Here is a 22,261-nt window from a genome sequence, read left to right as displayed (position 1 = left end):
CACCGTGGTGCTTCCTAGCTGTTGTTGAAACAGCCTGGATCACACCTTTCCAGAAGTGGGGAAGATTATTGTCCTTGAACACTGGGCAATATAACCAGAATCTATTTACAAGGCTGCATTAAAAAGACAATTCAGGAGAGAGAATAAAATCCCAGCCTATTTTAGATGTGCTTAAAAGGAAAAAAGGAAAAGATTTTGCTCTTGTCCATGCCTAGCTTTTGAGGGATGGGATCTTCTGAGAGGATGGGGATAAGCACCAACTGACGAAAACCTTGTAGAGGCAAAAATGCCTCAAGTCCCTTCTTATCCTCCTGTGAAGCTTCTCAGAAGGCAGGTGCAGCTCAGCTACCTTCATGGAAATTGACACATTTGCTTTCTGCACAACACATTTTTATTTTTTAACATTTTCCCTTCTGCTTCTTGCCATTTAAAACTCTAATATTTCTGGCAGTCACCCAGGCTAATTAAATAACTATTTTGGGGGTGGTACTGTTCAGCTAGAAGGCCAAGAGCAAAAAAAAAAAAAAAAAAAAAAAGGAAGACAAATGTTATGGTTCTGGATAACTGGGATCCCAGTTTTTTTTTTTTCTATGTTGGCAAGGCCTGGCATTGGGAATACTCCTTACATGACTCAAAATATCCTTTTTCAGATATACAACCACTGAGAAAGACCTTTAGGATAGGCAGGGAGCCCAACCTACAGGGTGGCATGGCAATCCCTGGGAAGAATGAGGCATCAGGAGAGGCAAGGGTGAAGCCTAGACTATGAAGGTCCTCCAGAGCAGTGGTTCACCAGGTGTGTCTGAACCAGCAGCATAGGTATCACCTGGAAACTTGTTTGAAATGCGAGCTTTCAAGGCCTACATAAGACCAACTGAATTAGGGGCACCTGGGTGGTTCAGTCAGTTAAGCATCTGCCTTCAGCTGAGGTCATGATCCCAGGGTCCTGGGATTGAGCCCCGAGGCAGGCTCCCTGCTCAGTGGGGAGCCTGCTTCTCTCTTTCCCTGTGCCCCTCAACCCCCCCCCAGCTCATGCTCTCTCTCTCTCTCGCTTTGCTGTCTCTCTATCTCAAATAAATAAATAAAATCTTAAAAAAATAAAGACCAACTGAATCAGAGACTCAGACTTGTGGGCCTAGTAATCTGTGTTTTAACAAGCCGTCCAGGAGGTTGAGAACTACTGCTCAAGGTCCTTCACAGGGTGGGCTGGTATCCCTGGAAAGAGAAACCATCTGGGAGCCTTCTCCTTTTGCCTTCTTGTGGGAGATTGGCAAAAGCAAAGTTATAGAGTAAGGGCTACTAAAGATTCAAATCTGCTCTACCACCTACTAACTGGGTGACTGTGGGCTACTTGGTTAATGTCACAGGTTATAATAAGAATATTAATGCTTACCTTGGAGAGTTATAGAGGCTGAGATCACAAAGCCCCTTGCCCAGTGCCTGAGATATGTTTTTAACAAATATAAGTTTTTCTTCCTCCCCATTTTACTTTGTCACTTCTTCCCTGCCTTTCCTTCTACCTGAAAGGGCCCACAGGCTACTCCAAGTTAGCTGTAGACACATGCCACATTGTTGACCAGAGACCAGGCTTAGAAGTCAAACTCTTAGAGGTCAAGCCTTCAGAGTATGGTGGTTACATTTTCAGGGTAAAAATCGGGGAACATAGGTCTGAGAACAGATGTATCTACTTATAGTATCAGTGGGATAGAATATTTGAAATTAAGAGTATCCTGGGAAATCTAGACAAAAATAAATAGGATCTCATTCCTCTTTTAAGAAAGATATAATGACTTCCCCCTCCTCATCCTCTTATTCATATCCAAAAGTGTCTTTGGTGTAGGGGTGCAGAAAACTGTGTGTCCCACTCACTGGCAAGTGAGCAAGAACCAACCTATATTTGGTGCTATACCTGAAATGTCCTGGGGATTAGGAATTATTTTGTTAGAAGTCACATCAGCACTTTCCCAAGGCCAGGATCTATTTGGGTACCTTGCTGGAGTAACTCAGCACCATCTCCTGGCTTTATGTTGCGCTTGCAGGATGAAGGGGTGGGGACAATTGGGAAATTAAGGCTTTTGCTGGGGGGAGGAGTATAAAACAGTTTAAGATATAAAGAATTTAACCCTTGATATAACCACTTTCAAATGGCCTTTTCTTGGCTTTTTTTCCTTTTATAGTTCTGTACTATTTGATAATATCAGCTCCTGCTACTTAAAATTCTTGTCCTTCACATTTGTGAGATTACACTCCTTGGTATCCTAATTATGTACTGAAAGCTTCATTTTGGTTTGTTTCTCTGGCTCCTCTTCTCTTCCTGACCTTCCATTATTGCTATTTCCCTAGATTTCTCGTCTTCATTCTTAGTACTTTCTTACAGGGCAAACTTCTTTGGTTTCTACAATTTCTGGGCCATTGACTCCAAAACCTATACAACTATCTCTCCTGACATCTCTTAAACTTCAAATCTACCTGCATATGCTGCTGGCCCCTTATATTCAACACATTGAAGAGAAAACTTGTCATCTCTTTTTTTCCCCTCCCAAACAAGTATTTCTTCTTTTTAAGTTTTATTTTTTTTATTTTATTTTACTATGTTATGTTAGTCACCATACAATACATCATTAGTTTTTGATATGGTGATCCACGATCCATTGTTTTCATATAACACCCAGTGTTCCATGCAGTATGTGCCCTCCTTAATCCCCATCACCGGGCTAACCCATCCACTCACCCCCTCCCCTCTAAAACCCTGTTTATTTCTCAGAGTCCATAGTCTCTCATGGTTCATCTCTCCCTCCGATTCCCCCCCCTTCATTTTTCCCTTCCTTCTCCTCATGTCCTCCATGCTATTCCTTATGTTCCACAAATAAGTGAAACCATATGATAATTGACTTTCTCTGCTTGACTTATTTCACTTAGCATAATCTCCTCCAGTCCCATCCATGTTGATGTAAAAGTTGGGTATTCCTCCTTTCTGATGGCTGAGTAATATTCCATTGTATATATGGACCACATCTTCTTTATCCATTCATCTGTTGAAGGGCATCTCGGCTCTTTCCACAATTTGGCTATTGCTTGGCTATTGCGGACAGGGAAAGAAACAAATGTTGGAGAGGTTGTGGAGAAAGGGGAACCCTCTTACACTGTTGGTGGGAATGCAAGTTGGTACAGCCACTTTGGAAAACTGTGGAGGTTCCTCAAAAAATTAAAAATAGAGCTACCCTATGACCCAGCAAACAAGCATTTCTTCATGTAACTTACCCTCATGCTTCAATCATCACACTTTGGCTTGAAATACTACCTCCACCCCCAAATCAATTTTGACTTCCTCCTTTTCCTCAAATTAGATTTAAGAGCCTTCAAACAGGACTCCAGCCTACTTTTCCATCTGTCCTTCCCCAGGTCTCCCAACCCCCTCTTCCCAGCCTTTTCCAACTCTACTACCTGTTTGCCATCAAATTCTCCATAGTCTTTACCTCTGAGATTTTATTTAATCTCATTCCTCATTCCTCTGCCTCAAATGCCTTTCCTTCTCCCTCCTGTATCTGTTACAATCCTACCCACTCTTTAAGGCCTATTTCTCAGTGTCCCACAAAGTTATTCTAGAGCCCAATAGCCACATATATTACTCCCTTCCTCTGAAGTCTTATACTAAGTCAACATATACCAAGCACTGTAGTAGGCACTGTACATCTAGTGCTCAGTTTACCCTATCTATAACCCTGCCTGTGAGGCAGGTATTATTATCCCCATTTTATGTATGAAGAAACTGAGGCCCAAGTTTCTATAGTTTGAAACTACTGTCCTTGGCTTTTGTGATATTGCACTTCTTGGTATCCTAATCACATGCTGAAAGTTCCATTTTGGTTTGTTTCTCTGGCTCTTCTATTCTTCACCTCCCATTGTCACTGCTACTTTCTAAGTTAGGGAAGTCCAGAATTGAAGCTAGGTTTGCTTACCCTTAACCATATTTTTATACTGCTTGAAGGACATTCACTGTTGGTACCTGAAATGCCTTTGCTCTTCAAGTAAGGACTGTGCCTGAATCACAGTAAGAAGATCCCTGTGATTCAGTGATGGCTCACTGAATGAGGGTTGGATGGAAAATAGATGAGCAAAGTGCATATTTATCAAAAATTGTAGTAAGTTAAGTCAATCCTATACACAAAAGGGAAATTTGAAACCAATTTCAAGCCCAAATTTAATTCACTTTTATTTATTTAATTTAAATTTAATTAGCCAACATATAGTACCTCGTTAGTTTCAGATGCAGTGTTCAATAATTCATCAGTTGTGTGTAACACCTAGTGCTCATCACATCATGTGCCCTCCTTAATGCCCATCACCCAGTTACCCCATCCTCCCCACTCACCTCCCTTTCCACAACTCTCAGCTTGTTTCCCGGAGTCAAGAGTTTCTCATGGTTTGTCTCCCTCTCTGATTTCTTCCCATTCAGTTTTCCGTCCCTTCCCCTCTGATCCTCTGCACTATTTCTTATATTCCACATATGAGTGAAGCCATATGATAATTGTCTTTCTCTGATGGACTTATTTCACTGAGCATAATACCCTCCAGTTTTAATTCACTTTTAAAACAACTCAGAGGATGGGCGAGTAGCATACCCTTATTCCTGCTTATATTTGTGACTAGAGAGCACATGAGCCCCATACAGCTACCAGCCTCTTCTGGATTAGCTCTTCTCTCATGTCTGCACACATATCCATCAACTCTTGGTTCAGTATGTTATAATTCATGAAGCAAGTGGATATGCAGAATTATTCATGTTTAACAGGTAAAGAAACTGACCCAGTGGCACCATAGTTTGTAAGAGCAGATACTCTAGAGCCATACTGTAGCTGCGTTTGCATTATGTCTTTAATGCTTATTGTCTGTGTAAATTTGGGGAAATTATTTAACCTCTCTGAGCTTCAATATCCTCATCTATAAGATAGGAATAACAACATTATTTCTTCAAAGGGCTGTTGTGAGGCTTTAATGAATTAATGTGTGTAAAGTGCTTGGAATAGTGCCTGACGTTATTAGTTAATATTAGCTAATAACATCATCATCATTACCTTTACAACTTTAGCAAGTAACAAAGGAAGGTCTTAAATCCAGCTGTTCTTTTCTACCTTCTCTATCTATGGTATTACTTTGGGAAAAAAGTAGTCTAGGAGGCTGGCCATCTGATGACTGTAGGCAAGTTACTCCTGCTATATCATACCTGATCTATAAAATGAAGGATTAGGGTGATGATCTTTGAAATGCTGTTTAGTTCTGACTGTTTTTGATTCCAAGTAGGCCCTGACAACAGGCTTACCAGTTGGTTTATGGCCACTGGATCCTAGATTGGCCTTGTCTAGGGTATAGCTGGGCTCTATGATCTGAGGGCCCAATTAGGTCTGCTGGACTAAATGGGGACAAGAGTGAACCAACTGCTGCTGGGAAAAGCCAAACATGAAGTTGCTAAAAAGATGACTGCACTGTAGAAAGAGCACAGGCAGTGGAATCAACCAGACCTGGGCCTAGGGTACCTTAGACAGCATCACAGATAGCATCCTGAGCAGAGAGCTGGTAATTGATAGCAAGATATGCTTGACCTTTGGTAAAAAGCCAAGGATACAGCTTTAAGCCACAAGCCTTCATGGTGCTGTGAGTTGGGGCTGTATGTGCTTATTGAGCTCTAACAACACCAGTTGGAACCCATATTTGGCAGGAGAGGGAGATTTTCTTTATGAAGATTTATTCTGTTAAGGCCAGTGACCAGCAATTCTCCACTGAGGCTAGAACAAGAAGAAATTGACTTTTAGTGCAATTGGAAGAAAGCAGGTTCAACATAAAACAAAACAATATTTCATAGGCAGGGCCACTGGTGACTAAAGGTGGCTGTCCATATCTCTTTCTTTGTAGTTCTTTATGAATAGGAGTCATCTGGTTTCTGATATTATGAATGGAGTTCTATGAGTTCAGTGTAGCTAATGAATAGACATTGTTAGTATGGTATGATGGGTATTAGAGCATATGCTCTCAGAATGCCAGGCTCCATAATTTATTACTTGTATGATCGAACAAAGGACAAGTCACCTATCTGAGCCTCAGGTTCCTTATCTTTAAAATATGGGAAGTAGTGAGACCTAGTCATTCAGTAAGGATCAAGTGGTGCAGTAGATATGAAAATACTTTATAAATAGTAAAGCATGAGGTACTTGAAAGGTGGTGTTATAAAAGGCCCTATTGGAAATCTCGTTTGCATCCATGCTGAGGAGCTCCCAGTATGCCTTACCTGACCAACAGAATTACTTAACTAAGTCAAAAGATCAGTATGTGGGTGTGTTTTCATGTGTATGTAATGTGTTATGTGTTAATTTCATGACCATAAGGTTATTCTCCAGTTGGTATATTGAAAGGCAGACCTATGTGAGAGGATGCATGTTCCATATTCTGTCTCTGTTATCTTTGAACTGTTTTGTCTTTGGTCTTGTGGAGCTACAGTTACCTTGGGGAATCAGTCCCTCCTAAAAGCAGACTGATAGAAAAATTGACTTCTAGAGAACATGTTCAGAAATTTAATGCTAGAGAAAGTGTTCTTGAATCTTTTGCCTTGACAGGACATATGTTCTTTGTTCTGGGATCTGTTTCTCCAAATGCCAGGAAGATTGATGGCCCATATAGGCTGGAACCAGTTGGGGAAAAAGGAGAACAAACAACACAGGGGTCAGGATGGCAGCTAGAAAGAGAGGCAGACTCTTCCTCTACCCTCATCTCTATCACTGTGCTTAGACAAGTGTTATGAGTGTGTGTGTGTGTGTGTGTGTGTGTGTGTGTATGTGTGTGATGTGGCACTGGGATACACTGTTGTTGTGTGTATCCCAGTCCTACTTGCCACAAAGTTTAATGACCAGAGTTAAGGTCTTTGCACAGCCCCTGCCTTGCTGGATGATCCTGAGCTCACCCCTTAACTTCACTGTGGCTCAGTTATGTCATCTATCAAATGCAGGATTCAACCTAGACTCCTTATGTATCTCACAGGGTGGTGGTAACAAATCACTGAGTGAATCTGTGCCAAGGCTGGGTTTCATGGAAGCAAGCCATCACAGAAAGCCATATTCTTTCATACCCATGACCTCTCTGGATGGCATCATGTGTGGGTGAGAACAGGAGGCTGCAGGACTGGAGTCCATTGTGTGTGGGGAATGCCATGGTCTATAACCCATGAGGGTGGGGTACAGTGGTGTTAAATAATGTACCACCAACTCTCAATTGGTCAGTTCCAAGGAGGAGTAAGTAAAGGGGAGGAACACAGAAAATTTAGAGCAAATATGTTTGAGCTTCATTTTGGTCTTTGATTTCAACCTCTTCACCCATTCCAGACCCAGGGCTGCCTTGAAGCACCAAAGGAAGATGCACTGGAACTTTCTTTCTTCTCTGGGGAAAAAGCTCATGAGTAGGAATAAAAGCATGAGGCCTGTGTAGTCCATATTCACATTCTGGGCCATTCCACCCCCTAGCTAATGGAGAGTTGACAAGTATTGTTTGTCTTGTGATCCAGTGGAGCTTGTGCTCCTAGTGCCATCTCCCTCTCCCCAACCCTTCACCACTAGTATGTCAGTTTTTCCATAACTAGTAGAGTTCTGTGGGTGGGGTAAGGGGCAAGTAAGGTAGTCAGCTGTGTGGACTGAACACATTCTCATTTTGTCTCCTAAGCTGATCACTGGAGATTCCATCGTTAGTGCTGAGGCAGTATGGGATCACGTCACCATGGCCAACCGGGAGTTGGCATTTAAGGCTGGCGACGTCATCAAAGTCTTGGATGCTTCCAACAAGGATTGGTGGTGGGGCCAGATCGACGATGAGGAGGGATGGTTTCCTGCCAGCTTTGTGAGGGTGAGTGTCAGCCTTCACTCTCCTCTCCTCAGCCTTCGCTCTCCTCTCCTCAGCCTTCACTTTCCTCTCCTGTCTCTTTGGCTACCTGCCCCTGGCTTTCCCCTCACCAGCCTCTGTTCTTCTGCTCATTTCTCTCCTGGTGGCTCCTCTCACATATCCCCTCCCCCTTTTTGGTCTTTTACCCAGGACATAGACCTCATTTAATCTTTCCCCTTCTAATTTTGAGTCTTTTCATTTTTCCCCTTGTTTATTTTAACAATCCCCTTATTCTGTCTGCCTCCTGCCTCCTGCCTCCTACCTGTTGTGACTTTGTACAAATCACTTCCCTTTTGGTCTAGATGGTTTTTGAAGACTCTTTTAACTCTATATTGCTGCAAACTTAAATTTCTTATCTCTCTTCTTTTCTGCTTTTATTATTTTCCTTGTTTCCCCTCTTTTGTTCTTTCTTTTTATAGATCCCTCTCTTCCCGTCCCCTCCCTTCCTCACTCCTCTCTGCCTCCTTTGCCTTCTTTCTCTTATTTAGGGAAGTGTGAACACCCCTGTGTGTTGTCTTCAGCTGTTAATGTAAGAGTGTGGGCTCCCTACCCTCTCAGGGGCTATAGTTTACTGATTGCAGATTTTACATTGAGTCAGGTGCCTGGGACCTAAGATGTGCTGAGGATGGGAAGCAGGCATCTTGATAGTGCTTGTAAGACCTTGGCCCTTTTGACACTGTGCCATGAAGAACCTGGCCATTAATGGAAAAGCCTCTTGAGAAATGGCTCCTTAGCAGTTTCTGCTTCCTCTGGGTTACCATTTGGCAAGATGCTATGGGGTAAGAGCTCTGGCCTGGAGTCCCAGCTCTTGGGAGTTATGAGCTAGGATCTGTTCTTTGGTATTTGTGAGCTCTGATTTTCCCCATCCACAAAATGGTGTTGATAATTCTTTTATGCTAGTGGATATCACAATGAATGAAATAATGTACATGGAAACAACTTTGTAGCAGTACAAGTACCCAGGCTACATCAGGATGTCTTATGATCATACTTACCATAGCCTATCACCTTTTGTTGGTTTCTTCTGTAAGATACCTGATGTCAAACAAAAGATGAGAGTAGTTTGGGCTCTTGGAAGATGAAGGGCCTCAAGACTACAATGATAATATTGTGACATGAGTGAAGGAGCAGGGTAATTGAAATCAGACAACCTGAAATGCACTTTCAGCTTTACTACCTCCCAACTCCATGGCTTTTGGCAAGACTTAATTCCCTGAACCTTGATTTCCTCATCTGAAAAATAGGGATAACAGACATTTTATGATGATTAAATGAGATCACATAAGGGAGTAAAGTGTTTAGCACAGTGCTCGCCACACAGTAGGTACTTGGCAAATGGTAACTTGCTTTATCATCATCATTATCCTCCTCATTATCACCACCACCACCTTATTAGCCCCAAAAGGTGTATGTACCAAGGCTGGCCTTAATGGTTAAAAGAGACCTCCTTCCTTGGAGGGCTGTAAACCCAGGAAACAGTTATCTGGTTGGAATGATTTAGGTGAGGACAGTACTCAGAAGCAGAGAGATGGACAAAATGATTTCTCATCCTCTTCTGTCCTGGGAATCTCCTAATGAAATATCCAATCCTTTTTTCTCTACCTATGTGGCATCTTCCATCAGAGTCTTCAAATATTATCTCTGTCCCAGCTCTGCCTTGGTGCTTGGTGAATTGGTCCCAGGGATAGTCAGAAAGAACACATCAGTAACCATGGCCCTTTGGGGCGAGTGTGAGGTCCTGTAAAGAAACAGCTTGTATATCTTTGGCTAACAGATCCTTCTTTAAAGGAAGGACTAAACTGCACCCAATGTCACCCCAATTCAAAGGTATTTCACTTTCTGTGAAATGTCATTTTTTAAAAATATTTTATTTATTTATTTGACAGAGAGAGAACACAAGCAGGGAAAGCAGCAGAGGGCAGGGGAGAAGCAGGCTCCCCGCTGAGCAGGGATCCCAGGACCCTGGGATCATGACCTGAGTCAAAGGCAGACACTTAACCAACTGAGCCACCCAGGTGCCCCAAAATATCATTTTTATAATAAACAGTAAATCAAGGGATGGGGCAAAATGATGGAGCAAGGCAGAATGACTCCGGGAGGCAAAAACCAAAGCCAGGCTTTAGCTTATTAAACTGGCATTTATGCTTCTACATGCAAGGTCAGGAGAAGTGTTCCTCTAAGCACATGGTCCCAGCAGCCGCTTGCATGGGCTGAAGCTGACCTTTGAGAAGGCTACTTGCTGACTCAGGCATGCATGGTATCTAGCCTAGTGGTTTTCAGTCTTGGCTGCATGATGAAATAAATCACTTTGGCAGCTTAAAAAAATCCATCAAAACTCAGTCTCCAAGCTAGTTAAATCACAGTCTTTGGTATAAATAACCACTGGTCTATACCAGCACAGTCCAGTAGAAATATAATGTGAGCCACAAATGCAAGCCACAAATATAATTTAAATTTTTCTAATAGCCACAGTAAAAAAAAAGTAAAATAAAATAACAGGTGAAATGAATTTTAATATATTTTTCTTAACCCAATGTATCTAAAATATTATCATATAACACCATATATTATCACTATGAACATTATTAATAATATATTTTTTCAAAGTATTTGAAATCTGGAGTGTATTCTATACTGACAACACATCTTCATTCATATTAGTCACACTTCATGTGTTGATTAGCCACATGTGGCTAGTTGCTACTGTATTAGATAGCGCAAGTCTAGACTGAGGACTGTGATAATAGACCAGAACCATTAATGACAGGGCCCAAATCATAATTTAGAGATCAAATATTCTGTCTCCTATACCAGTGTTTATTCTTTGAGAAACTAAGATAGCATTGCATGTTGCCTGAAATTGTATCCAGAATGAGCATTTGATCATTGTGAACCTTTTTGTTTAATAATAGTTGAATGATCTTCACACCTCTACAGGGGAGTACCATAGAACCTTAGGGGCCAGCTGTTGTGGTATCACCAGTAAAAGGAAATGGAGTCAGGCTGTTGCATGAATGACATGAATATTGTCTCACAGGTAGACCTTTAAACTCTCCTTAATGAGTATTTATGTTTATGTTTACATTTCTGGTAAGATTCTGTGATACTCAAGGTTTTGAATGATGGAGGTTATGTAGGCTCTTTCCTAGTAGATATTTTTAAAACAAAATCACTATCTCCATTCTTCTACATTGATTTTTGTTGAGGGTAGAATGGTCTTATGGAAATGGTACTAACAATATTAAGAAATAAGAGACCTGAGTTCTAGTCATAGCTCTCCCAACCATTAGGTATATGATCATGGGCTTTTATTTTCTCCATCTCTGAAGCACTCTCTAGAATTTATTTAAGCTCTGACATGTCTAGGTAGGACATTGAGAGGAATCACACTGAACTATTGAATCTTCATTTGTGTTGATGTAGTTGGTAGGTAAAGGGGTGGTTTTCTGGGATACTGTACCTTCATGTTATGGGACAATTGCCCGCTTTATCCAGACTCACTGGGAGCTGAGATTCAGTAGCTCCTTAAGAACATCATCCCTAGGTTATTTGGCATATAACATGAAAGTACAGTAGATGGAAAAACAGTTTCTCCTGAACTCCATACCAACTGGACACCTTTGTAGATCATTGAACCAACTTGGTCACTGGGACATTCCGCATTCCCTACCTGGAAGTCCCATTGTTGTGTGAACTTCTCAGTCCTAGGGTGAATAATCAAGGGTGCTTATGGTAGTTCTGTCCAAGCTAGGCCTACCTTTTATTAAGCAGATTAAAATTCAGTGTGGAATCTAAGAAACCCAGATTCTTTTTTTCCCCAAGTTTTTATTTAAATTCCAGCTAGTTAAAATACAGTGCAATGTTAGTTTCAGATGTAGAATTTAGTGATTCATCACTTATATACAACACCCAGTGCTCATCACAAGTGCCCTCCTTAATACCCATCACCTATTTAACCTATCCTCTCACTCCCCTCCCCTCCTGTAGCCGTCAGTTTGTTCTCTATAGTTAAGAGTCTGTTTCTTGGCTTGCCTCTCTCTTTTTTTTACCCCATGTTCATTTATTAAATTCCACTTATGAATGAAATCATGTTATTTGTCTTTCTCTGACTGATTTATTTCATGTAGAATAATACTCTCTAGCCCTATCCACATCATTGCAAATGGCAAGATTTCATTCTTTTTTATGGATGGGTAATACTCCATTATACATACACACCACATCCTCTTTTTTTTTAGAGAGAGAGCGCATGAGCAGGGGGAGTGGCAGGTAGAGGGAGAAGGAGCAGCAGACTCCCCACCAAGCAGGGAGCCTGACAGAGGGCTCAGTCCCAGGACCCTGGGATCATGATGTGAGCCGAAGGCAGACACTTAACCGAATGAGCCATGCCGGCACCCTCCCCACATCCTCTTTATCCATTCATCAGTTGATGAACTTTTGGGCTCTCTTCATAGTTTGTCTATTATTGATAATGCTGTTATAAACATCAGGATGCATGTGTCCCTTTCAATCAGTAATTTTGTATCCTTTGGGTAACTACCTAGTAGTGCATTTGCTGGATTATAGGGTAGTTCTATTATGAACTCTTTGAGGAACCTCCATACTGTTTTCCAGAATGACTGTACCAGTTTGCGTTCCTACCAACAATGCAAGGGGGTTCCCCTTTCTCCACATCCTTGCCCAAACCTGTGGTTTCCTTTGTTGTTAATTTTAGCCATTCTGACAGGTGTGAGGTGCTATCTCATTGTAGTTTTGGTGTGCATTTCTCCAATGATCAGTGATATTGAGCACTTTTTCATGTGTCTGTTGGCCATCTGTATGTCTTCTTTGGTAAAATGTTCATCCATGTCTTCTGCTCATTTTTTAACTGGATTATTTGTTTTTTGGGTGTTGAGTTTTATAAGTTTTTTATATATTTTGGATACTAACCCTTTATCAGATATGCCATTTGAAAATATCTTTTCCCATTCTGTATGTTGCCTTTTAGTTTTGTTGATTGTTTCCTTTGCTATGCGAAAGTTTTTTATTTTGATGAAGTCCCAACAATTTATTTTTACTTTTGTAAGAAACCCAGATTCTTGCTTCAGTTGTGCTGTTAGATGTGCAGCTTGAGAAGTTTCCTGTACATCTTTGAAACTCAGCTTTCCTCCTTGTAAATTGGGGATAATTGAGTCTTGTGAAAATCCTTTGTAACCTGTGGTATGTTGGTTACTTATAATTAGTAAGTTTGATCCAATTTTGGCTGCTTTACAAGAAATTGATAGGTATATGTGTCTTCTATGCAGTTAAATATCTGCCTCTCCTGTTGTTCAGAATTTTATTCTGTGTATGTGTGTGTTCTCAGATTTTCTCCCTTCTGAACATGGGATAAGGCTTCACAAGAGCATTGCAGGAGTTGATGTACCTTACCAGCAGTTGGTCAGGTTAAGTAAATTACAGCTTGCTGAACATCAGTCCCCATATCTAGCTGTTGACAACTTCACCTGCTTTCCTGGGCTAATTTGCCCCCTGGGAGCTGAAAGCAAGCTGCTGGGATATAATTGTACTAAGAAGTTGCAAATCCCACCCCCTACATCCTGACCCCTAACCTCTAATCATTCAGGCTCCTTTTCTTTGTCATTGTGTAAAAAAGGGCTTTGTTTCTGACTCTGGACCATGGCCTGGGGAGGACATACTCCCCACTTGAGGACAGGATGAGTACAGGACACATGACAACCTGTTATTGGTGGTGGTATGTGAAGTCTGTGTGATAAAACATGGTTTTGGTCAGAAAGTAAAGAGCCCGTTCAGATGTCATAAGCATGTATTTTCCTTGTTTCTTCAAATTCTGGATTTCTCTGGTTTCTGGCCTGGCTTAAGGCAGGAGATGAAAGGATGGCTAATCAGTTCATTACTGTCATTCCTTGCAGTTGTACAGATCAGATGTCATAGAACTAAAACTTCTCCTGTTTATAGGGAAGCTCACTGTTTCAGAGTGTTACTTGGCTTTTAATTATGTAGAATCTCTTTAACTGCATTTTGGGAAAGATTTTCACTTGTATGAAACCCTACACTCATAGTAGATTTAGAGATGGAAAGACTCATCTTGGTCAATAGTGGCCAACTTAGATGTTTGTAGGGTCTAGGCCAGTAACTTACATGAGTAAAGCAATCCGAGACTAGAGTATGCATGGGTCTACATCCAGTTGGAAAATCTATGCCATCTAAAGTGAACAAAGGTGATTTGGATTGTTCTCACTGGTGAGGTAGGGTGTAGGAAGGAGGAAAGTCCAGTGGGATGAGATTTTCCAGTTTTTTATAGAAAATCCAGAAATTGGATTATATGTAAAAATCTCCATATTTTTAAAATGTTGACCAGTTATTCACTTTTTTTAAAAAGAAACACTGTGAAGGACAAATGGAACACATCTGTGGGCTAAGTTGTCTCTCCAAGTCCTAGCTTGTGAACACTGAACAGCCAGACCTCATTGTATAGATTCTGAGGAGACATAAATCCAGAGGATGGAAGTGACTTACTTACTCATATAGAGAATTAGTGACAAAGGCAGCACTTAAACCTAGACCTCCTGAATCTTAAGACAGTTAAAATCTTTGACTAGTAAGTACAATGTCTAGGCTTCCTCAGGTATGATTTCTATCATTTTTTTTCCTGTGAATGGGCCATAATTTCCTGTTTCTTTTATGCCTTTGTATGCCTGGTATGCCTTTATGAATTTTTTTTTGTGTGTTAAAACTGGGCATTTTGAACATTATAGTGTGTGGTAACCCTAGAAATCAGATTCTTTACCTTCCCCAGGGTTTGCTATTGTTGGTTGTTGAGGGCTGTTGTTGTCTATTTGTTTAGTGAATTCTCCAAACTCTTTTTTTTTTTTTTTGCCCCAGACTGCATTCCTTGTCACGTGTGGTCACTAAAGTCTCTGTTCTGTTATCTTATTGGTCAGCCTGTGAACTAAGAGAGATTTCTTTAAATACTAAACCAAGAAAAAACAACAAAAAACAGCCAATGTGCTGGCTCTGAGCTGGGGCACTTCTTCAGTACTACTCTGGGCTGCCCATAGCTCTGCCTTAGTTTTCTTTTCTTACTTGGCTGCTTGCATGGAACCCACAGATCCTCCAAAAGTGCAAGCCTACAATCCTGTCATGCTTTTTCTGAGCATGCATCTGGTCCAAGGCATGTATCTTGTGCCCCAACTTCCTCAGTATGTACAGTGGCCCTTCCCAGTCTTTATTCTCCCAAGAAATGTCTTGTTCAGTCTGTTCCGTCCTGTGTTGTGCTGGGTCTGTTCTCTGTTCTCCCCTTTTACCATGCCTAACTCTAGGTGATCAGGAGCAATGTATATCTTTAAATTTTTCAATAGAGGCAGTCACAGGCTAGAAAGCCACTTCAGCCCAAGGGGGTGGGGGTACAAAGCAAAGGTCAGCCTCTGTGTCTGTCCTTCAGGGTCAAACAGGTTAAAACACATAGCCACAGTTATTTTAAGAGCAAGGCAAGGCCATTATTCTGGCACCAGCAAGTTGCATGAGGAATGTGGACTACCTTCCTTTCAGCTGCTGGGGAAATGAGGATAGTAGACAAATGAGCAAAACTGCCTCTACATTCTCTTATCACATTCTAGCTTTCTCTTTCTACATCAAGAAAAACCCTTGTTCCATTAAGTTTTGGATCAGATTCTAGAATTCTGAAAACGTTGGTTCTGTCAGTCTTTGCCAGCTAAGGATTGTTCCAGTGGAGGGACTGATTTTTTGTACATCCTAATCTACAATTTTTAGTGATGTTATGCCCCTCTTGAATCTTAATCCTGTGCTTTCTGGGCTATAGAACAATCAGGAAAGGATATACTTGGGCTGCTAACAAGACTGTTAACACTTGAGGACCTACCTCCCATTCCAGGCTAATGGCAACAGTGTTTGCTTTCTTGTGATGAGTTCATTTATGCCGGCCCTTTTCTATCCACTCAAGCTTCAAATGGATATAGACTTTGGCCTCAACCATCTATGTAGACAGTCTTGTTTGTGGTCCTAGAGGTGACTTATTACAGGGTCTGTGAGTTGAAGCTGACATTTGTAGGAAGGGCTTTTCTCCCTAGATTACAGAGATTTATCTCCTCCTTAGTAAAATTTCAAATGGCATTATTAGCCCTTATATGCATTCACATAATCCATCTTACTGGCTTCTCACTGCACATGTTTTGGGTGAGATCATCCAGTGTATCCTTTGGTTAATTGGAATGAGATTTTTTTTTTAATTTTTATATGGAGCCATCTTCAGCTCAGAGAAAACCTTAAATCTGGCTGTTGCCTGACCTAGGTGATTTCCAAATTCAAGTCTCTCTTAGAATCCCCCAAATTTAAAGCAACCTTGAAGGTCATATAGTATATCCCATAGCGTCCAGGCAGGACTTATAACCAAATCATCCTGACCTTCTGAGAACTGGTCAGCATCTATCAGGAAAACCTGAACTACTTTTCTACTTCCTTGTTTAAAGCTGATAACCCTTATGCTGTAGTCTAAACTAATTTCTTGAAACATGTTGCTTTTTTCAGTAGGCAAATTATATTTAAGAACTGGCACCAGTAGAAGACAGTCTGTATTGTTCTTTTGGTGGTGGGTCTTTCCTTCTGAGGCCCAGTTGTTGATCTATAAAATGAATCAGTGATTTGATTGGCTACCTGAGTTGAAAGCTGTGATCTGGCCCTGAGGCCTGTTTTTCTCTTTGTAGCCAATCCCTGGGTTCATTTAAAGATTACCTTGGGCCGCCCTGGTACAATGTCTAAATTGCCTTGGTGGTCTTAATCACCTGAGAAGAGGAAGACCATGATTGATTGAGTGCTCTTTGGGAAGTATGAAATTTTGGAAAATAATAATTGTATGTATAGTTTTCTTTTTCATCAATATAGATATCATTATAAGTCAAGGCAAACCTCTTTTTCTCCTCATGGCTTCTTATTGCTAGTACTATTAATATCTCCTTGCCAGTATTTACTAAGCCCTAAACAAAAGTGACTGTCCAGCACTTAGCACAGCTGCCTTTTTGAGCCAGGTAGACAAGGGCTAAAGGTATCTGACATCTCAAAAGGCCTCTTTCCAGTTACCCTGTCCTGCTTATTGGAGGTTCACCAGAGAAACGATACTCAGAAGCCCATGGGTTTCTTTTCTGGTTTTAAGAAGTGAGTCTTCTTTGAAGAACCTTTGGGAAGATTTGGGATGCCTTAGTGTTGAATGAGAGAATTGACATTTTCTACTTTAGTTTAGTTCCCAGAATGGATTTGATTCCTCAAGTTAACACAGGGTACTAATTTCTGGAGGACATGAAGGCTAATTGCAAATCTCTAGATATGACACTTAGGGCAGAGGGCTTGGGGGCTCAGTCCTCATATAGACTATTGCTATTGGAGATTCAGCCATGAGGGAGTCTGACACCTCCTTGTCTAAATACATATAGGTACCATTTCCTTTCAGGGACATATAGGTACTATTGCCATTCAGAAGATATGGATAAAGCAAGGTAGACTAGAGCCTTAAGCAAGAAGCCAGATACCACCATTAAGGTTGGTACTCCCTGAGCATGGTGGGCTGAACTGATCAATTGAATGTGTGAGTCCTTAAGGGACCTAACTATACTCCCCTTTCCTTGACTAGGATTGGAACTCAGATCCAGGGATACCTGAGTCACAGGCTGACTCTTCCTAAGTCTTTTGCCTTAGAAAAGCCAAGAAGGCAGGCAGATGATGCTAAGAGGACAAGAGAGGCAAATTAAAAGGAGCTTTAGGCAGAAACTATGCTAGCTTTTTGAGGTTGAATGGTTCTTCTCTATTGGAAATATGCCATGTGGGCATAACAAAGATTAGTTTGTGTGTGTTGAGCAGGGTACATTCTCTGTGGAGGAATAGGGAATGGTGGAGCTCCTGGGGATGGAGAGATAAAACATTGGACAGATTATTGTACAGGAAGAGCACAGTGAAAGTAGTAGGGACACTGGGCTGGGAAGTTAAGAGACCTGATTTGAAGGGCCAGCTCTGCTGCAGATTCTCTGGGGAATGTCAGGCAGGGACCTTTCCTTTTCTGGGCCTCAGTGTCTCAGCTGACAATTCAAGGGCTTGGATCAGGTGGTTTCTAAAGGCCCTATCTGCACCAATCTGAGGTTCTTTCATGATTCTAGAGTCAGGATTACCTGTGTTTACCAGTCTGTATCCACTGAGAACAGTACATCAAATTAATTTGATGGAGCTGCCCAGTGGAGCAGGAAGGATTTGGCTCAACACTACAGTTGTTGAGTAGAGGGTGGAGAGACCATTGACACATTAACAGGTAATACCTTATCCCCAGGTGAAGAGGCTGTTTCTGTGAGGCACCAACCAGTTGGTACTACCTGGGAAGATGATACAAGGTGGCATGATGAAGCAGTTCAGCTCAGAAACTGCCTTCCTGTCCTTTGAACAGCCAGTCTCTAAGTTAAGAAACAGTTTTCTCTTGATCTCTGCCAAAGTTACCCATATCCATTGAGTAGGAAGCTTCCATAGGTGTAAATATCCAGACCCCAAGCTCACCTCCTTATATATGCCTCTCCCACTGTCTCTCTGAAGCCGGGTTGCTCTTTATTAGGAATAATGACTTTCATTTTGTAATTACAACTTCATTTTAGGTTACAGACCCTTTGACAGAAAGTGAGTATTAACTTTAGCCTATTCAGTCTGAAGTATAAATGATTGATACCAAACCTTTACCTGAGAATGATTTGGAGGGGAGAAGGGACCATGGGAGAAGCAAGGAAAGGAAGTAAGCAAAGAAAAAAAGAAAAAGGTGGATGGAAATAAAAAGGTTCACAGAGACACCATGGGAAGAGAGGTCTATAAGCATACACACTTTCCTACCACCTCCATTTCCATGGGACCAGGTCACCTTCCACATGGACTGTCTCTTAAGGCTCCATGCCCCATAGGAAATACTTCAAATTCTAGAAGACTGGCCTGAGAGTCAGATAGTACTGACTTCACATCTTATATCAGTGCTTGTGAGTGGTGTGATCTTTAACTTACTTCTTCATATCTTTGAACGTTTAGTTTTTCTCATCTGTAAAATGGGGACAGTGAGCTGTGCTTTTTCTCAAATATCAGACCCTGACATTTGAAAAACATGTCCCAATTTGATATAGTCTTTCCAGACATGGCCATGATTTACCCTCTCTTATACAGAATTCTAAGATTAGCAGAACAGGGCAGAGAGGTACAAACTCTGGTTATAGATGAATACCAGAGCACAGAGACCAACGTCTCCAGAGACCCAGGTTAGTTAGAGTAGTACCTGAAACCTGAGCTTCTTGGGGCTCAAAATTCAATGCTTTCCCCATTCCCCATGACCATTGTGGGGCTCAAAGGACCTACATGGTGTGAAATGAGGTTAGCAATTCTGAAGTCTATGTCCCCATGAGAGATTAGGCTTGCTCTTTCCTTGAAAGAGAAGCTTGAAAGTTGTGTTGGCTTTCTTAAGGGGGAGAGACTGCAAGTAAGGCAAAGGATCAGGTCAGTGCAGAGGACAGCCACCCAGCAAAGGAGTGTCACTGGTACTGTCAGGGCCACCAGATCATGATAGTTTGGCCCTGGCAGTACTTTTTTGGTTCCTTCTGGTCCTGCGGTTCTAGTGCCAAGATGGCAGGGTTATTAACTCTCTCATGATGGAGTATTTCTGCCTTGCCTGCAGCCAGAAGTATCCCTGGCTAAGCCATACAAAAGCCAGGCTTGTCAATAACATTGCCTAGGCTGCTAGTCTCCAGGCCTCTTTATAACTCTGCAAGGGCCAGCCTCTACCTTTCTTGATTCCCTCAGAGAGATCAGGACACACCTTAGATAGACCCCAGCTATGAAATCCCCAAGTCTACCAAATTTGGCTTTATATCTACTTCTTATCTTCCCTTCCCATCCTTGGTCTTACCACTCCCCAGTCATTGAGATAACTTGTTTCCCAGGGCAGTGCATCTGGTCAGGTGATCTACTTTCCTATGTGGGTATCAAACTTGGGTGCAGGCTGAGTTGGGACAACAATATGCCAGAACAAAGGGTCAGCACCAAGTCTCTGCCAATCTCAAAGATCTAGAATTCTAATCCCTGGACAGCACTTACTGGTTTAAGTTGGAGTGTCTCCTTAAAGTCCTTGAATTTCCTAACTGACCCCAGAGCACTCAATAGTCATATGATGACATTCCATGGAGCTATATCACGAAGAGACACCTCAGCAAACCATCTTCTTCCTTTTGGTCTTTATTACTTTTCCAAAAGCTTTACTTCTAGCCTATACTTGCTCCATTTCTCTCTATCATTGTGTTTAATTTTTTATTTGAGAGAGAGAGAATCTCAAGCAGACACCATGCTGAGTACGGAGCCTGATGTGGGGCTTGATCTCATGGCCCTGAGATTAGGACCTGAGCCAAAATCAAGAGTCAGATGCTTAACCAACTGAGCCACCCAGGCGTCCCTTCTCTTTCTTGATTGGAGGCATATTGGAGACTATTCCCTGCTTGTCTCCTAGCTTCATTTCCAAATACAACTCTTCAGCTCTGGAACAGAAATTACTAGAGTTCATAGGTAGATCCATTCAGCTTAATTTCTGTTTCCTCACATAAAACATTAGACTGACATGGCTGTTTTTGGATGAGGTATGAAGACATTGAGAGGGAGGCTGGGAGTGGGGTTTTCTATAACAGAATATCTAAAGTGGCACTAGGCTCAGTGCTTCCCCCTTGATCCTTCTATAGGAATGGTGCTAGAGAAGGCAAAACAAAGGCCTCCTGCAAGTGCAGATGATTTCCTGAAAGGTAGAAGGAAGCCCTTTCCTACATCATAAAAGGCCACTTCCCTGTTTCACTTTGATTTTTCTTATTTTTGCTGAGAAAATATGCAGCTATACAAGGAGAAATCTATTTGGGGTAGTTGGGGCTCAGAGTTCTTTGTTAAAAAGTAGTTGACGATAACATTTGGGGGATCTAACTTTTCTGCCTCTCCTTCCCTTCTACCACCAACACTTCACAACCACCCACCTTACCACCCATCCACTGCCCCCTACCCAGCTGCAGAAGACCTAGAAGGTGAAACTGCCCCTAAACAGATAATAGGTAACTAAACAGAATAACTGCATCAGCTTTCTTGGCCTTGCTAAATAAATACAAGATAGAAACTAAACAGATAACAGGGACAGGGGTGGGTAATGGGAGAGCAGAGCCCAAGGAAAAAAGGAGGGAATGAATGGGAAGAGGAGGGGAGTTCTCTCCCCTGGAAGGACTTCCATCACTCTCACCATTATTACCATCACTACAAGTGTTTAGGGAGCCCCTCCTTACCAGTGTACCCTCCATGGCTTTAGCATGCTCAATTAAAGGCAGTATTTCCTCAGCCTGGAATCCCATCCTCTCATTACTTTTACTAGCTAAACAGATGTCATAATGGAGAAACCTGTTTTGTTATGATAGTTCCTTTCATTATCTAGGGGCTTTCTTTAAACTTTTATGGATCACTTAACCTGTCCTATCTCATGAAAGCTTCTCATCATTGGTATTTCTCATCCACATTGCAGATAGGGGATGAGGGAACTGAGACCTCAAAATGGGACATAACTTACCTAGGGTTATATAGCAGGTTAGAATTGCAGAGCAGAACCAAATCTCTAATTTAGCCCTTCTGGTTGTTTAGCTCAGTGTTGTTTCTCTGACTCTTACTAGGTTGCCTACTAGGAGTTTTTGCTGTTTGAAGATGCTTAGAAATAGGCCTTTAAAAAAATAGGATGAATATCACCATAATCTCACTTGTGCTAATAATATATCTTGTGGACCCTTTATTTAGCCTTTAACATTGATATGTTATCAGTATGTTGTTTGTATTCATTCTCTAGGAGTCATTCCCTGTGACTGCCCATGGGCCCTGCTTAGGGAAAGAAATTCTGGCTGAAGTTTGTGTTTGACTGGACTTGAATTGGATCCAAATAAAAGGCTTGGATTGGATTCTTCTTTTTTTAAATATTTATTTATTTATTTATTTATTTATTTATTTATTATCTTATGTTAATCACCATACATTACATCATAGAGTTTTTGATGTAGTGTTCCATGATTCATTGTTTACAAAAAATAACCCAGTGCTCCATTCAGTACGTGCCCTCTTTAATACCCATAACCAGGCTAACCCATCCCCCCACCCCCCTCCCCTCTAGAACCCTCAGTTTGTTTCTCAGAGTCCATAGTCTCTCATGGTTTGTCTCCCCCTCCGATTCCCCGCACTTCATTTTTCCCTTCCTGCTACCTTTTTTTTTTTTTTAACATATAATGTATTATTTGTTTCAGAGGTACAGGTCTGT

The 22,261-nt window shown here is 41.5% G+C and overlaps 1 protein-coding gene across 2 annotated transcripts in view; it reads left to right on the top strand.

The window, feature by feature from the left end:
• The first annotated feature begins 7,743 nt into the window (after positions 1–7,743).
• ARHGEF9 (Cdc42 guanine nucleotide exchange factor 9) overlaps positions 7,744–22,261 on the top strand; it is a 150,481-nt gene continuing 135,963 nt past the window's right edge. For both annotated transcript variants that reach the window (XM_088029009.1, XM_028126593.1), the window contains exon 1: positions 7,744–7,884. In XM_088029009.1, coding sequence (XP_087885135.1) covers positions 7,759–7,884 — 126 coding nt within the window. In that variant the 5' untranslated portion in view covers positions 7,744–7,758. The remainder of the gene's footprint in view (positions 7,885–22,261) is intronic.

Source organism: Eumetopias jubatus, unplaced genomic scaffold (assembly GCF_037043125.1).
Source record: "Eumetopias jubatus isolate StellerSeaLion01/CBP00866 unplaced genomic scaffold, mEumJub1_p1.0 scaffold_11, whole genome shotgun sequence".
NCBI lineage: Eukaryota > Metazoa > Chordata > Mammalia > Carnivora > Otariidae > Eumetopias > Eumetopias jubatus.
This window is presented reverse-complemented; position numbering and strand designations above follow the sequence as displayed.